General features: G+C 41.0%; 1 protein-coding gene across 1 annotated transcript in view; it reads left to right on the forward strand.

Moving 5' to 3' along the window:
- The first annotated feature begins 3543 nt into the window (after positions 1-3543).
- ppl (periplakin) overlaps positions 3544-13564 on the forward strand; it is a 70915-nt gene continuing 60894 nt past the window's right edge. The window contains exon 1 of the mRNA XM_052022207.1: positions 3544-3774. Coding sequence (XP_051878167.1) covers positions 3734-3774 — 41 coding nt within the window. The 5' untranslated portion in view covers positions 3544-3733. The remainder of the gene's footprint in view (positions 3775-13564) is intronic.

The following is a 13564-nucleotide window of genomic DNA, read 5'->3' on the forward strand; positions in this document are numbered from 1 at the left end:
CTAGAAAAAGTTAGAAATGAAACAAGTTGCAGTAAATTGGAGAAGGGGCTGAGGGGCTTCTCTGATAGACTATGAACGAAAACATCAGCACTGTTTTCTTGCTGGTGAGAATTCACGATTGGGGCTGCATATTAATGGCATGAAAACCACACCCACTCACAAACTGAACAGATTGGCCCAAGGGCTTTCACATGTCTCCTGCATTCTCTGTATTGTCCCTTGAAAGTGAAAGAATTTAGTCTTTGTGCAGAACTAGATAAGTCACTTCTGATAATGGCAAAAGTGTTTCAAAAGAATCATGCAGGTTCTTGGCAATGCTCTGCTCTGATTCTCTTGCCCTCCTCTTCTATCCCTCAGAGAGAAATAATTCATCCCCTGCTAGTACCTGCACTAAGTGACTTGGTTGAGGATCAATGGAAAATCAACAAATCAATCAGTGGCCTAAACAATCTGGTAAAGTACTTTCAGTACATGGATAAAGTTTACAGTGCATGGATATACCAAGTATAAACATCCCATTAATATTGCAAATGGAATATTAATCAATGAGATAAAGGCACAGAAATCAATAATGGTTTTCTGTTAAAACATGTGTGGATCAGGAATTCTCATGTGCTGGTCACGTGTTCTCTTGATCCTGTCAGAGTTGCTAGAGTTGGAACAATCCCGATAAAATAGCTGGCTGATTGGGAGTAGGAATTCTGGTACCTGGTATTAGCTGGGGGTGAGCACCTCATGACCAGCAGCGTATAGAAAGGCTATTTTCTTCGCCATAACAGTTAGCACGCGACCAGATGCTGTGGGGAAAGATTATGTCCCAAACACCCATTATGTTGGAAGTTACATGTGGTTTTGCGTATGGTTCTTTAAAGGCAGTCAAAGGTCACTTCATCAAATCAAGCAAGGCCAGATCTGGCAGATGATGGAGGTCACTGAGGTTTCCAGCCATCCCACCCCCACTATTCCTCAAGCTAATTGGTGCTTTGACGACAGTGGAGACTTGTTCAATTCCAGCAGGTCCTGCCTCTGTTTGTGACATCAGCTGGAAAGTTGATGGAGGCAAGTAATCAGTGAAATGAAATGTAAAAGGCAAGTGATTTGCTCACTAGAGAGGATAAAACTTTACTGCCATGTTGAAAGTCTGATTGGTGCAAACTGACTGCAACTTTTTTACACCTAGAAGAATGGGTTGTTTTCTCAAGGATAGTGAACAGTTTAGGGAATCCTTACTCCCTTGTGTAAGCTGGCCAAACTGCTAATAATTAATAATAAGCAATATATCATATTAAGCAGGAGCTAGTAGAATGAATGCAGCAGAACCAGTCCTATAAATGGTAATCGAAACTCCAGGAAATTGACACCATATAACCTGCTTACCATTTGTTTGAATATAAAAAATGGCCTCTAATGCTTGGCTTTGCACATACTGTACTGATCCTCCCTTTTACAGGGGCAGTTTAGTAAGCACATAACTCTATGACATGAAATGAAGAAGCAGATTTTATATGAAGCTAGATTACATGGTAAGCATTTTGTGTGACTTAGCAGATCTGCCATCCTTATGCTCTCGACACTACCTTGCAAATATTGTGCCACAAATACAAACAACTTAAGCTGTTGTTTATATGCTGCAAACAAATATTTTACTGTTGGAGCTACACTTGCAGTTTTCAATTAACAGCAACTACAACACTAATAAATCATCTTTAGGAAACCTGCCAATGTTGAAGGCCAAAGGTGAGGCAAATGAAAATTGGAAAGTACCTTGGTCAAGTAAGTTTGGGGAGAGTTTCCTCAGAGAGGGACATGAAAGAAATTGGTATTATCCATGAACTGACAGCAAAAACAGATTCATTCTTTTAACTCATTTGCAGCTTCTAGGGCCATGCAAGAAAGAAAATGGCTTCCTCATTTGCCTAACAAAATAAGAGTACACCTCAAAATGGCTATAAAGCATTTTAAACATTCTAAGACTACGAAAGGTACTGTTTATATTGAAATACAAGTTATTTTGTTATCAATACACTTCATAAGCTTAAACAATGCTACTTAATTATTCCTGGGCTATTTCTGCTCTGTTGAAAAACATTTCAACTTTGTGAATCATAGTTACTGTGCCACATCTATGATGTACGTCCATGAATCTCCTCTGGGCCATTTTTAAAATAGAGCATTCAAAACGGGACACACTTTTAACCTACAAGTGACAAAGAATGTGTAGCATTTTTAATATAAGAAAACATCCCAAGGCAATTCATGGATCCTTTAACATTAACTGGACCAAAAAGGTGAGTTATTAGGAGAGTGACTAAAAGCTTAGGTGAGGCAAAGGATTTTAAGGATGTTAAAGGAAGAGGGGTGGAGAGAAAGGGATACAAATCTGTGCTTTAGGTCAAAATGGCTAAAGGCTGAGAAAGAAATTCATAATGCAAGACAAAGGACACAGGAATATTGAGAGAGGGGACATTGAGGGATGAGCTTAAGTTTACAGAAAGAGGGAAATGCAAGGCAACCATAATTGTATTGGAATACAGTAAAACCTCTAGTCTGGTACACTCAGGAATTGGTGATGCCAGACTGGCAGATTTTCTTAACTATTGGATGCTATTATTAATATCTCAATCCACTTTTATTTCACCATTTTTAGATGTTACACACTATTACAAATACATTTTTCAGTGACCCAGCTAAGTTTAAAGGGAGGGTGGGAACCAGGGCCCTGATGAGTGGTAAGAGAATGTGGTAAACATCACCTGTTGTTTATAGTCTGCAGTTTTACTAATAATCAGGTCTGGAGGTGACAGAAGCATGGATGAGGGTTTCAGTGCAGACTGTCTGAAGCAGGATTGGCAATGGATTAGTCCTGGAACAGGAAGTATCTTTGTGAATGGAGGCATTGTGAGGTTGGAAGCTCAGCATGATGTCAAATGAGATTTTAATTGCCTGCTTACCTGGATGTTAAAATCTTTTATAGAATTGTGAGTTCTAACAATATTCTAGTCATCTCTTTCCGATAATTCACTTTACTATGAAATACTTCAAAATGGTTTCAGCCTTTACACAACTTTGGTCACTGCAAAGGAGAAGTCATTGAGTGAAGGGTCTGGAGAGGTTTGCGTTACTATGGCGTCATATAGGTCTCTATTAGACTAAAAGGATTCATAAACATAGGACACATTGCAATTTAACTTACGTAGAATATTTGGAGATAAACTTTCTCCAGTCCAAATGAGGCAACATTTGAGTTAATTTTGCCTGTGGAATGAGGAATTGCTCTCCTTTACACAGGAAGATGTTGAGAATACACAAGAATCCACCCACTCACCCACTATCTGTGTGGCTGGCGGCGAATAGGAACGCAGGAACTGAATAAGAGGCGGGATCGCCGACCGCCAATCAAGGCAGGTTGCTGCGCGACATTGGAAGCAAGTCGAGCGGCAACCAATTGGAAAGAAGCATGATGCCGTGGCGCGCCAACGGTTGGTCGGTAAGGTGGGCGGGTCCAGGGCAGAAGGCCTTGTCAATCACTCGCTGGTTAGGTTTGGAGAGGCGGAGGTCGATTCGACAGGTGAGATCGTGTATCGTTCACCTGGTGCACTATTTGTGGTGTTCCAAACAGGAAAAGGCAGCGCTGTTTTCAGCAGCTCAGGATAGCTTTCCAAAACAACCATCACCGTGATTGTGGAGGATCCAGGATTTATTATCGTGGAGTCAGCTTTCAGGAAAAGTCAAGATGTTTAAAAAGAGATCCAAAAACACAACAACTCCTACCAAGTAAGTGATTCACGCTTTATTTGCACAAATGCATTCTAGTTATTGCTATATTCAGAACATACCTTATTTTATATATTGTGGATTATAAACTTTCAACTAAGTTGACAATAATTACAGAAAATGTTTTCAACACCAGGTCTCCTTTAAAACCGACCCCTATGTACAATAGTCAGGTGCTGAACATTAAAGTATCGAGTTGGTGTAATACAGTGTTCCATTGATCGATCATTCGCAGTTGCTGCCCTGCGTGAATGCAGCTTATTGATCAGGTTACCATTGGGCTGATGGGTTCCCAACTGAGATTCCAAATTTCTCGTGTGTGACTCAGACCCTCTTCAATCAGATTGACTAAAATTCACTTTTATTTCAAATTGTACAATCACCTATGTCCTGCATGCAAGTTGCCTGAACGAATATTCATTTCATAACATCCTTTAAACTCAAAAGGGTGTGGCGACGCAGAGAACTTTAGAAAAGGCTGATTGAAGTAAGAATATGTAATAGACAAAGTTGTGTGCCTTAGTAAGATGCACCAACAAAGCTATAATGACCCTTAGAGCCGAGTGTTAATGGTTATTGGGCAATCCCTGCACTCGAAAAGGAGGCCACAGGGAGTATGTCGGTGTAAGTACACTTCATATCCAAGCACACATGCAGATTGATTCAGGATTACTTACTGACTAGTATTATGTTATTGCAGGTAGACTCTTCTGCATAGCCTAATCAGTACTGCCAAAAGCCCAAAACCTTGCTGCATTGCAGTGGGCGGAATTCATTATTCCAGGCCACACCACAGCAAATGATTAACTAAACAAATATAGTATGAAGACTTGATTCTAGAATCAAACTCCACCGTCAAAGCTCTATCTCGGTAGCCAGATCAGTAACTGGATTCAATCTCACACTTCACTGATACCTAACCTCATTCCACACTGCAGAAGCTGAAACCAATGAGGTTGGTTCGTTTCTAACCATTCCACACTGCAGAAGCTGAAACCAATGAGGCTGGTTTGTTTCTAACCAATGAGTCGAATATATAAATTCCAATGGTGTTGATTTTGACCCCACCTACTCCAGGTGTGACCTGTCTTTGAAGACCCTCATCGCCATTGGTCTGTTCCTATGTTGTTGGACTAAATGCCTTGTATTCAGAGTCCACGTAGATGACCTGGAATCATGACCCTTTAAAAATTTTTTTTATATATACATGTTCCATGGACAAACAGTTAAAGTACACCTGTTGGATGACCTCCTCATTTCATAAGCAATTGTGTTTTTAGGAAAAGGGGCAGGAAATGTGTACATTGGGAATTTAAAACAAAATGTGCTAAATGCATTTACATGGCTGTGTTATCAGAAAGATATATAGTTAATACCTGGGTGGCTCCTTTCATTGAATGAGTTCTTTGTTGCTCTTCCAGTTTCAACCTCTTGTTTGTCTGTGAATGTAATTGTTCTATCATTGGCAGTTGTGCCTTCAGCTGCTAAGACCCCAAGCTCTGGAATTCCCTCCCTAAATGTTTCTACCTCCCTTTCCTCCTTCAAGGTGGTCCTAAGAGTTATCTCTTTGATAAAGCTTTTGGCTCCCTGCCCTGATATCTCCTTTTATTTATGAAACTCGAGTGAAGTGCCTTCAGATGTTTTGCTGCATTAAGTTTGTTATCGGAAATTATATAATGAATTCTATCTAAATGCCATAAACGCTGATTACTTCAAACATTTTCTGTTTTCATTTTCATCACTAATTCTATAGCTCCAACTGAGAGGACCCATTTCTTCCTTGTTGAGAGCAGAAATATTGGTTGACTTATGATCTAACCAACTTTTATGTGATGCGTAGAAACATGTGAACTAGTGGTGGGCATATCCTATGCAATAGCACAACAATTATTACAAATGTGGAAGATTTTTGTCTCCTTCTGCATGAGGTTTCAGTAGCTTTATAAACGTGCTAAGTTAACTTCATAGGAAAATGTATAAAATGCTATTTGAATTTAAGCATCTGGGGACAGGTTGCTAGGTTAAGAGTGTTAAATAAGTGCAAGCTATTAATCAATGGAAGAAGATAGAAAGACAATCAACATTGGGCTTCAGATGTTAGATTGTATTTTAGGATTTTACTGGATTTTTTTTGCAAACACAACTAATGGGCAAAAGTGAAGCAGTGAATCTCATCCATTTGGATTTCAGGGTGGATTTGACAATTCATCATATAACTGACTGATTCAAGATTGACCATGAGATGAATGACAAACTATTATGCTGAACTGACGAATCAGATATTGACGATGGCAGTCTGGACACCTCCCACCAGTGTGGATTACTGTTTATCATCTTTAAAAATAACTTGGGAGGATAGAATGTTGCCTGCAGGATCTAACTTGGTGGAAGCCACTAAACTCGGGGCAATAGCCAGACATAGTACCAAGTATGCCAAGTATTACCAAGGATTCAAAGGGACTGAGAAAATCTCAAACAAGGCTGTAATACAGATCGAATTCACAACAGTTCAGTACTAACATAAAACAGTAGAATGTGGTGCACACACAATAGAATAAGATGCTTAGAGTAAAAGAGCAGGTAAAAAATCAGTTTTTGGTGGATTACTCATCAAAATCATTTATTCAGTGATTGCAGGGAAGCTGTTGTTCTTAAATGAAAAATGTTTATAAATGTCAGTAAATTTATAGGCTGGTAACCTTTTCAATTATTCTAAAATGTCATGTCTGGACCAGTGTGACTGGAAAAATTCTGTTACCTTTACAGACATTTAAATGATTTGAGGATTAAATTCTGTGGCAATTTTTTATCTGGCAAAATAGAAGATGTGTGTGGAATACAAAGGCGGTAAACATTGAATGTAGAGGAATGTTACCAGGTGTCTCCAGCTTTGTAAAGCTTTGCAGGTTAGACAACATTCTAGTTGCATGCCTCAGGCACTGAAACTGGTGCCAAATCTTTCTCCTAAAACCTAAATCCAGTGCTATTAAAGAAACTAATGTGACCATGCAAATCTCTGACTTGGTCTTTCCACTCCTGTTGTGCTATGAAATGCAGCAGCGAACCACACCCTCAATTTAAAAGGTGATGTATACCTTATCTAGGAATTTTTTTTCTTAAATTGTGACAGCATTGAGCTTTCACATTTTAACACAAGCAAAGGGCTTTGAAAGAAACAAATTACAAAGAAAATCAACATTGCAGATATTATTTAGCATATGGTAATGAGTGGGAAGCCTATATTTTATTAGCATTTAAAGAATTTAGGGTTATCATTAACTCCAATCCCCAATGTCCAAATTCCAGTGTTCTGACTGCTCTCTTTTTGATTAATGGCACAGTAATGAAATCTTTAGCTGCTTTGCCAGAACTAGATGGGGAAAATTATACTGCCATTCCAATTAATAATGACACATTTAATTTGTGGAAAATGCAAGAAGCATTGAGCACCAATTCCTAAGCTCATTAAAGGAAAGTAAGCTTGCATTTATAATAGTACCTTTCAAGGCCTTTCTAAAAGCATTTACAGTCGATGGGTATACTTGAATGCTGTAATTTAGCAAAGGTAAATGTTTACAAATTTGTCCCTGGTTGGTAACGTTAAACATGCTCTGGAATTCATAGAAAGTCAGTGCGGTCAATGTTACCTTTAATTTGGATGGGAACAGAATGCATGGCTATTCCTTTATCAACAAGGGATGAATTTTAATGTAAAAGTGTCTCACCTTTGACGAGGGTTTCTCTGAATTCCATACAATGCTGTGGATATACAACATGTTTACTGGAATTGATCAACCGAACACATTTTATAGGTTTATGCCCATTCTGGAGATTTGAGTGATCTAGGCTAGCAGCCCAGTGAAAGACTGAGGGAATGCTGCTTTTGTCAGAGGTGCTATATTTTGGATGAGCAATTAAATTGAAGCTTCACCTACCCTTTAAAGTGAATGAGAAAGATCCCATGCACCTATTTCAAAGAAGAAAAAGGGAAATATCCCTGGTGTGCTGGCCATTGCTTGTACCTTAACCAACATCACTAAAAAGACAAGCTAGTTGTTGTTACTAAGTTGAGAGCTTGGGGTGTACAAATTTTTTGCCTTTCAATACCAGCTACACTTCAAATTTTACCACATTGTCTGTATGACTACCTCAGGCAGTCACGAAAAGCACTATATAAACAAACGTCCTTTTTTTTACTCTTTGTTTTATGAAGTTATCCAGTGGTGGAAAGACAGCTGCCTTTAAGCTAAAAGAAAATCTTTCAACCTGAAAAATCAAAAAAAAACACAGATGCTGAACATCTGACATAGAGACAGAAAGTGCTGGAAAAATGTAGCAGGTCAAGCAGCATCTGTGGAGAGAGAAAAACAGAAGCTAATGTTTCTGGTCAAAGATCTTTCATCAGAACTAAGGTGTCTTTATCAGTTTTGATGAAGGGTCTTCAACCTGAAACATTATCTCCGTTTCTCTTTCCACAGATATGCCTGACCTGCTGAGTTTTTCCAGCATTTTCTGTTCTTTTAAACTCTCAGCCTATATGAGTTCTTAAGCCTATGTAATGGCACCAATGCTCTTCACATGGAGGGAGACACCGTAATACCTCTTCCAAGTCATTTCGAGTCACTCCAGAAATTCCACTGGGCACTTCCTAGTGTGAGTTATGTTTGTGCTGATGAACATCCAATTACATTGTTAACAGTGCATTGCTTCTTTTGGAGTAATACTGGGGAAATTAGTCCACACTGGCCCAGGAGAAACCATTACTGATCGCTCCAGGGCCAACTGTGCTTCAGACCTTCAATCTTTTGGGCCCATTGCCCCATTCTTTAGACACACCCTAACTCCCCATTAATCCAGGCTTTGCCCACCTCAGGCCTCCAATTCCCCAATCCTCCAGGGCCTCCACCCTCCAGGGTCCCAATCTTATCACTGATTTGCTGGGTTACCATGAGGTATTCTTGCATAACATTCAGTGTTAACGTAAAGATTCTCTTCACCACTGAGTACAGCTGTCTAGAAGGTGAACACTGCATAACTAGGGCTCTAGGCTGCTTGGTTTGCACTCTGTGGTCTTCAGGACTTTATCTTCAGGCCCTTATTCACAGAGTTAATTACAAAGAAGGAACATTGATAAGGAACATCTAAAAGAACATTAACTGTAATGATTCATCTTGAACCTGCACAAGGAAACTTGCTGTGCTTGAATATCATTTTAACCTATTTAGCAATTTGTTATTTTAGACACATTTTATGGCCCTGATCAACCATGGAAATGTACAGTTCAGTAGGAGGCTAACCTACCCACGCTGTATGCAAAAAGAGTTAATTAGGCCTTTTCCACATTCCTGCCCTTAGTCTGTAGCTTTGCAGCTCAGTCTTTTGTGTTCATCCAGGTACTCTTTAAATGACTTGAACATTTCTGTCTTTGCCACCCTTTAGGCGGTGAGTTCCAGGTGCTGCCACTCTTTGGGAGAACTTTTCCGCTCTAATTCTTCTACCAATTACCTTAAGTCTCAGACTACTAGATGTTTCTGTTAGGTTCATGCGGACCTCCCGTAATTTTGCATTCCTCTCTCAAATCTCACCTCAGCCTCATTTGTTTCAAAGATATCAGCCCCAGCCTGTTCAGTTACTGCTCAACACTAAACTCCTCCAAGCTCGTGTAACATCATTGTGATTTACTTCTGCAACCTCGCTAGCGCTGTCACCTCCTTCCAGCAGTGTGACAGTACCCAGGACTCTAGCTGTGACCACGTATTTAAAAAGTCCTGATGCCAGATTCCAGCATCTGCAGTCTCTTGTGTCTCTCGAGCTGTGGCTTAACTGGTTTATTATACCACTTTAGCACGTTGTCTTCCTGACTGCTCTGACACCCTCAGTCTTAGTTATATCAGTAAACCCACTTAAACGTGTTCCTTACAGTTTTTATCTAATGGCCATTTCAGCTATGTTAAACTTTGCTTTGTTCAAATTTTATAATAATGTTAATGCTTATAGGATCTAGTTTCTTCTGTCAAAAACTTGCACCAGTTTATCAGACTAACCCTCTGAAGATTACGTGTGTCATCAGTAAAATACCAAAAGTTTCTGTGCACTGTGGGATCTTGCAAATTTAGCAGCAGTGACAATCCTTTGGAAAACACAAGGGGAAAAAGAGCCATTTCTCTGGGTTTATTTTGACGTGTTTTTTTTAAGGCTGTTCTTGATCTTAAAGTTATTCAAGTCCATAACTGATCAGACTGCACTAAGCTCAGTTTGGAAATGCTTTGATTTTTAAGTTCTCAAATATTTTCTGAAGTCCGTCCATGGGCACGCTCCTTCCTAACTATGAAATACCCTGCAGTCCTAAAACCCTACAGAAGCCCATTATTCTTGCACATCACTGATTTTCACTGCTCCCTTACTGGTGCCCCAGCCTTTAATTTGCTGCCCATGCCCTACATACAGGAATTCCCTTCCTGAATCTCTCCATGTCCCTCCTCCTTGAAGACACTTATTAAAACACAAGCCTTGTGTTTTTAATATCTACCAATGTAGCTTAAAACATTAAACAAAATGCAAATAATATTTAAAAGACTAATTTTCTCCTTCCTTTTCTTCCTGGCAGCCTTACAATCCCCATCGAATTCAATGTGGTTGCAGTTCCTGCACTAGACCTAACATGGTGCAGGATCCAAGAACAATTCTATTGTGCAATGCTGGGGAAACTTATCAAGAGGGAACCTCACTGCCAATCTCCCCTCAGGGCAGCAGAGTGTAGAAAAATAAATGGTGTGCAGTAATGGTCCGATTGGGATTTTCATGTTTGGTCACATAAGCACAGAAACTCTGGACCAGTTGGAATTTACCAGCAAAATTCAGGCCCTCAATTGTCTTTTAATTGAGTCTGAAGGATTTATAAGCCCCACCAACACCGCACCCAAAACCAGCAAGTTTTGCAGAGCGTAAAACAAACTGCTGATGTAACTCAGTGGATCATGAAGCATCTGTGGAGGAGAAAGGAATTGTTGACATCTTGGGTTGAAACCCTGCGTCAGAGCACCTGACCTTGGCCCAAAACGTCGACAGTTCCTTTCCCTCCCCCACAGATGCTGTTCGACCTGCAGAGTTCCTCCAGCAATTTGTTTTTTGCTCCAGATTCCTGCATCTGCAGTCTCTTGTCTCCAAGTCCTGCAAAGGCTCTCTGACTGAGTTCAGTACCCAAGGATTGATGATCAGTGGAGTGGCTCTGTCACAGGCATGTGAATCTAGTCTGTGCAACCATGGAAGTCAAATCACATTTGTAGCAGCCTGTTTTGCATTAAAGCGCAGTAGGATAGTTACTTTGCCGCACCTGCTTTTTGCAGCTGGGCTGTCAATGCTGGTTTTATCATAGAATGAGCCTTTGCACTGACGCCTATTGCCTTAATTGAACATTTCAAGCGTAGATGTAGTAATGAAATCTGTCCTAAAGCTCACAGTACAGGTGAAAAATTTTTTAAAAAGAGTTTAAAATGGTGCCATATTGCACTTTGGGTTTTGTCAAAATAACAGTGCAGCTAATTTTTATCTTGCTTTAATGCACAGATTGCAATTTACCAAAGTTTTTTTTAACAAAGTCCTTCAGCTGTTGCTGAAGAACTTGACTTCACCCTTGCTCCTGGAGTAAACACAGTTCCACCTATCTGTTGTTTCAGATGAATCTTATAATTCTGGCCTTTTTTAAGGGAGGAGTCGGGTTGATAACTATGCGAGGAATGCTCTGGGTGTGCTTTGTACACCACATTAAAATTGGATGTTGAAACCAGTCTAACTTAAGTACAATGCTTAACTCTTTAAGAACTGGAATTTCGAGCATACCACTGAATGGACCTGTTAATAAAAGAGAATGCAATACCATTGGCCAGTTTGACTAATTTGGTAAATACAAATATCTGTAAAAGTAAAATGATGCCATGCACCTTGTGAGAGGAGACTGCCATTCTTCTGTTATTCTGCTAGGGAGAAGAGCACAACAAATGGCAGTAAGCAATATAATCTCCCATACCTTTGTCAGATCGTAATTTGTGCAAATTGGCCATCACACGTCTTGCATCACAGCATTGAACACAGTGAAGAGGAACATGATTGGTTGTCATGTGCTTTGGGCTGATCTGCCAGAGATGTGAAAGGTTGACTCTCAGTTATCCAGGGTATTGGAGGGGATAGTGCAAAGGAACCCGGTAAACACAGCAACAGCTATTAATGGTGACTGTGGGCACCACCTACATTGGCATCCCCTGCACCAATCAAGTCTCAGCAGCCTGGCTTGTGCTGCAGATCTGCCTGCAGACCACGCACCTGGACAAAGACCAGCAGGTGCACAGCCACCAACTCCTCCTCCAGGCCTTGCTCTCCCTCTGCTTCCTTGGTGGATGATCAGGATGAAGTGGATGATCCGGAAGAAATGGCGGAGGTACTTAATACTTTACGTCAGTATTCACGACGGAATAAGATCTGGGGGATTGTAGTGGGGACTTGCAGTGGGCTGAAAAGCTTGAGCATGCAGATATTAGGAAAGAGGAGGTGCTGAAACTTTTGGAAAGCATCAAGTTGGATAAGTCACCGGGACCGGATGAGATGTACCCCAGGCTGCTGTGGGAGGCGAGGGAAGAGATTGCGGAGCCTCTGACGATGATCTTTGCATCGCTGATGGAGACGGGTGAGGTTCCGGAAGACTGGAGGGTTGTGGATGTTGTTCCCTTATTCAAGAAAGGGAGTAGGGATAGCCCAGGGAATTATAGACCGGTGAGTCTCACCTCAGTGGTTGGTAAGCTAATGGAAAAGATCCTGAGAGGCAGGATTTATGAACATTTGGAGAGGTATAATATGAGTAGGAATAGTCAGCATAGCTTTGTCAAGGGTAGGTCCTGCCTTACGAGCCTGATTGAATTTTTTTTTGAGGATGTGACTAAACACATCGATGAAGGGAGAGCAGTAGATGTAGTGTGTATGGATTTCAGCAAAGCATTTGATAAGGTACCCGATGCAAGGCTTATTGAGAAAGTAAGGAGGTATGGGATCCAAGGGGACATTACAGTGTGGATCCAGAACTGGCTAGCCCACAGAAGGCAAAGAGTGGTTGTTGAAGGGTTGTATTCTGCGTGGAGGTCGGTGACCAGTGGTGTACCTTGGATCTGTACTGGGACCCTTCCTCTTTGTGATTTTTATAAACGACCTGGATGAGGAAGTGGAGGGGTGGGTTAGTAAGTTTGTGGATGACACAAAGGTTGGGGGTGTTGTGGATAGTTTGGAGGGCTGTCAGAGGTTACAGAGGGACAAAGATAGGATGCAAAGTTGGGCTGAGAAGTGGCAGATGCAGTTCAACCCAGATAAGTGTGAAGTGGTTCATTTTGGTAGGTCAAATATGATGGCAGAATATAGTCTTAATGGTAGGACTCTTGGAAGTGTGGAGGATCAGAGGGATCTTGGGGTCCGAGTCCATAGGACGCTCAAAGCGGCTGTGCAGGTTGACTCTGTGGTTAAGAAGGCATATGGTGTATTGTCCTTCATCAATCGGGGAATTGAATTTGGGAGCTGAGAGGTATTGTTGCAGCTATATACGACCCTGGTCAGACCCCACTTGGAGTGCTGTGCTCAGTTCTGGTCGCCTCACTACAGGAAGGCTGTGGAAGCCATAGAGAGGGTGCAGAGGAAATTTACTAGGATGCTGCCTGGAATGCGGAGCAAGCCTTATGAAAGTAGGTGGAGGGAACTCGACCTTTTCTCCTTGGAGCGATGGAGGATGAGGGGGGACCTGATAGAGGTATAT

Source organism: Pristis pectinata, chromosome 8, assembly GCF_009764475.1.
Source record: "Pristis pectinata isolate sPriPec2 chromosome 8, sPriPec2.1.pri, whole genome shotgun sequence".
NCBI lineage: Eukaryota > Metazoa > Chordata > Chondrichthyes > Rhinopristiformes > Pristidae > Pristis > Pristis pectinata.